The 4,216-nt window shown below is 46.6% G+C and overlaps 1 protein-coding gene across 1 annotated transcript; it reads right to left on the bottom strand.

Annotated features, from left to right (window-relative positions):
* Positions 1–41: 41 nt before the first annotated feature.
* Positions 42–3,660, bottom strand: bcl7a (BAF chromatin remodeling complex subunit BCL7A). The gene is made up of 6 exons (XM_037266270.1): positions 3,464–3,660; positions 2,540–2,621; positions 2,191–2,287; positions 1,953–2,102; positions 1,681–1,766; positions 42–1,601 (listed from the first exon to the last, which is right to left on the bottom strand). Exons 1-6 carry the CDS (start codon positions 3,553–3,555, stop codon positions 1,533–1,535), a joined length of 576 nt encoding a protein of 191 aa, XP_037122165.1. The 5' UTR covers positions 3,556–3,660; the 3' UTR covers positions 42–1,532.
* Positions 3,661–4,216: the final 556 nt, after the last annotated feature.

A 4,216-nucleotide genomic window follows, 5' to 3' on the forward strand; every position in this document is an offset into this window, starting at 1 on the left:
CAAAGATCCACATGGTGCAAGCAATGACAATGACAACAGAGTCCATTTTAAGAATTTTATTAAGAAAACAAAAACCATTGGACGATAAAAACCGAGCACTACTGATGGAATAAATAAGTCAAACCAAAGCTGTACAAGTTCTAAAGTGAAACAAACAAAAATGGTCCAGAGGGTGTGAGAGAAAAGGAGAAAAATGGGTAAAAGATTTCACACTGTGAACACACTTAGAAGCGACTCCTGGGCTCAAATGGGTGAAAAGCTACAACGTGTTGAAAAAGTGAGCGCGCTTATTAATTAATGCTAATTAATTACACTGTGTCAATGTCAGAATAGCATTGGAAACTCCAGCACGGCTGGACTGGGAATGAGGTATATGCTAATCCATCCTCTGAACTGGGTCTCTTCTCTCCAACCATGTGTGCGCACCCGCTAGCTAGCCGGCTAGCCAGTCTGCTACCGGCGGGAAGTTCAAGTAGAGAGCCATTAGACAGCACCAGAAAACAACAAAATGTTAGTGGGAAGTTAGCATTGTTTCCTTCGTTCTAAGATACACTAAACGGATTGAGTGTGAGGATGACGGTCACCTGGATAAATCCACGAAAAAACTAAACAGTAATGTCAAAAACAGCTAAGGTTCTCAGAAGTAGAGATGATGGTCATCTGGAAAATTCTGTTAAGAAAAAGCAGGACCGGAAATTTCGCATCAAGCCAAACAGGCCTCAGTTTGTCCTATTTTCTGGTTGCCTACTGTGTGAGGACTGCACTAACCTTATTAGGTCACCCGGGTTATTTTGTAAAAAAAACAGGGCAGGAAGTTGCCATCAAGCATGGAAGAGCAGAACAAATCTTTCTGGCTTTCCTGCATTAACCCGTACCCCCCAAAACATGCTTCCGGATTTAATGCTAAACCAACTAAATCTGTAGTGTGCAACGACATCATCCTTATTTCATATGGAATAGAGTTTAAGGCAAAAATAATAGATGGTAACATAGATTGGCTTCCTTTCATCCTATGAGGTGGCGTGACGATAAAAAGCGGGGTATTGCTTCCTGACTTCGCTAAGCTAACTGAACTTGTATGGTGCTCGTCCAGGGTGAATTTTTAAGGCAAAACTAAAAAGATGGCACCCCAAGCCGCATTTGATTAAAAAAGCGGGACACCGTCCCCATGGCGAGAGAGAAGAGACTTCCACTAACAGCAGCACGATTTTTTTTCCCGTGATCCATTTTTCGTAACAGTGCGTTGACCCTCCTGAGGAAAAGAAATCCTAAAATCAGTCTAGCAGAACCATACAGGAACCCCCCCAAGCCCCCGGAATCCTCCCCGATCCCGGCGGATGCTTCTTGTTGGTGGACTGGAAGCGCGGCATCGAATTTCTAACATCCGTGGTGGACAGTAGGGGGATTAGTTGGGGAGGGGGTGTTGAGTCTCCCTTTGGTACTAGGGGGGGTTTGAGGGCAGAGTTGGGGGGGTGTCTGTGTGAGTCCATTAGCCCTAATAGAGTTAATGGAGGGGAGGCGTCGAGGAACCTTTAACTCTCCTCAAAGTCCGGAGACTCCACTTTGCACTTCTTGGTGGGCGGAGCCTCTTGGTCCACGTCCTGAGACCAAACAAAAACACGTTGGATTGGCGGCTTTGTCATCCATTGCAGTTAAAAGATGATTTGTTGTCATGGTTACCTGAGCGGCTTTGCTGTCGGAGGAGTCTTTATCGGCGTCTCGCTTGACGCTACGCTCCAACGCTTCCGCCGGTGCCACGCTCTTAACTGAGAGGATGGCAGAAACAGAAGCAAGACATGAGCTAAGAATGCCAATTTGAGCTCCTTGAAGGAAAATGTATTTTGGTGCTGGGGAACAACGGCAGAGTAGGTTCTTGACTTTGTGCCTGTCCCCTATTCTGCACTGATTTGGTTCTTGCTGCTTCAAGGCATATTATTGTTGGGCCGTCTCACCCCTCTTAGCGTCAGGACTTTGCTCGGTTTTGACGTCGCTGTTTTCGCGGTGAGACGCCCCCGTGGACTCGGGTGCTGGGCTGGTGCTACAACTTGTTTCCTGTTTGACGGGCGACGAGTCGGCGATGGAGCTCTGGTTGCTGTTGTCATCTGGAGACCATTTAAACATTCGACAACAAATATTTGACATTTTCTAAAGGTGAAATGCAGAACAGGAAAGCATTTATGATTCGCTCACCGTGCATGTCCATCATGCCGGGAGAGGAACTGTTCTCTGGAGTGGTCAACTCAGAACCGTATTTCTCATCCTTGCCCTTCTTCTTGTTCTTGTTTTTCTTCAAGACATTAAAAAGGAAGAAAAAAACAGAGTCAAAACACCGATCAAACTCCTTGTCATTGCTTTCATTGATTACTATCAACAGTGTACATAAATAGAAACATTTTGTTTTGTCCTCCATGTAAAACCAAGAACTTGCCCACATGTGAGGGGGACACATTGCATAAAATGTGGTTTTAGTCTGGATATAAACTATTTTTAAGCAACCATTCCATTTTCTAAATTCCAGGAATTTTGCAAGCCTACTCACGTCATCCGACTTGGGCTCCGTCACGGGCACCCACTTGTAGATACGAAGGGACGTGTCTCCCACAGTCACCCATTTCTTCTCCCTGGACACATCAGAATTCCATGTTAGCAATACATATTCATAAAAACTGCACAATACTAAGCCCAGTTTAAATATGCCTTGACAACATGGCTGGAAAAGGGTTTTAAAGTTTAATGGGTGTCAGGAGAAATGAAGCAAAATCTTGTTTTTAATATTTGGTTTTCTATTACTAATGTAAATGCTAATTGAGCATGACCTTTTACAATTATTATTATTTTTTACCTTTTGACCAAGGGTATATGCTCCCAAGCCAAAAATGACATTGTGGTCAGATGTGGTGACGATTTCACACACACAAGTGTACATGCTAATTAAATATGATAGTAATAGTAAGAAATTAGAAATAATTGAAATAATTGTCAAGCCATTCACCGCCCGTCCCAGCAGCCTACTTCCCGCTCCCCTCCCCACCCCCACAGTCACCCCGGAGCCTTGTTCGCTTACTCACTTCGATCAAAAAGCGCTTGGTTTAAACCCCCAAAACTGTTTAAAAGTGCTGCGAGTCGAGGGCTTCGTCGTCCAAACGACGCCGGGTCGAGTACCGCGGCTCTCCGGGGCGATCAAAGCCGTGTGTGCTCGGCGTCAGGCGGCTTCATGTGACTGCTTTCGAAATGGCTCCTGGCTTCCACCGCGCGGCGAGGAGAAGCTGCTCGGCGGCCGGGCTACAGCTGCCCTCCGCCGGTACACACATGCGCCGCGAACTCGCTCGACCGTAAAAAGCCCCCCGATTGTCTCTTTTCATTCGGTTTCCTCTCCTCCCCCAACACGGCTTTCTCTCGTTAGATAACCAGAGACGGCTTTTTGTCTCCCCCGCCCGCCTTGCCCTCCACCACCGCCGCTTACCATTTTCGTACTTTCTCGATCGCGGCCATAACTCGCTTGATATCATCCTTGGCCCTGCTCCGGGTCTCCGCTCGGACCGACCTGCCCGACATTGCCGCGGTGGGGGTTTTTAATATTCGAAGGACGGGCTCGCCGGTCCGGCTCTCCGTTCAGCTCAGACAATGCAAACAGTAGAGAGAGCGGCGCACAGCGGGGCACTGTGCGCATGCGCGGCCTGAGGGGAGCGCACGGGTAAGGGCGGGGCAAGCAGGAGGAAGAAGTGCTATGCTACCCGGTGGCTATCTAACGACTATTAGCTCCACTAAAAAAGTTAAGGCGAAATGTTCATTTGCCTTAAATATTTCACACTTACCACTGCCGTAGTCTCAAAACCTCCGACCATCGACTTTATACTCAATTTGAGGCGCAGCATGTATCAGCAAAAGCACGATGGAGTGAACAGTTCAGACTTAAGCCGGCAGAGGCCGCTGTTGCTGCTGCAAAAAGTCAAACGTCCGAGTGTGACATTTCGAAGATTAATTGATTTAATAAGACCAGTTTTAATAAATGTTTAAGAAACAATCTAAATTCTTGGATTCGATATTTATTTAGATACTACGGCAGACAGTCAAAAGTACATTATTGTTAATCACGTGACACGCTAAACTCGCAATGACTTCCGTATCACGAAAGTTGGTCAAAACTAGCCGCGACGCAATTGGTTGGCTCTGTTTCCTTGGGCGTGGTTTACATTTGGCTCTTTTGAGCGCCGTT

The sequence above is a fragment of the Syngnathus acus genome, chromosome 12, assembly GCF_901709675.1.
Source record: "Syngnathus acus chromosome 12, fSynAcu1.2, whole genome shotgun sequence".
Taxonomy (NCBI): domain Eukaryota; kingdom Metazoa; phylum Chordata; class Actinopteri; order Syngnathiformes; family Syngnathidae; genus Syngnathus; species Syngnathus acus.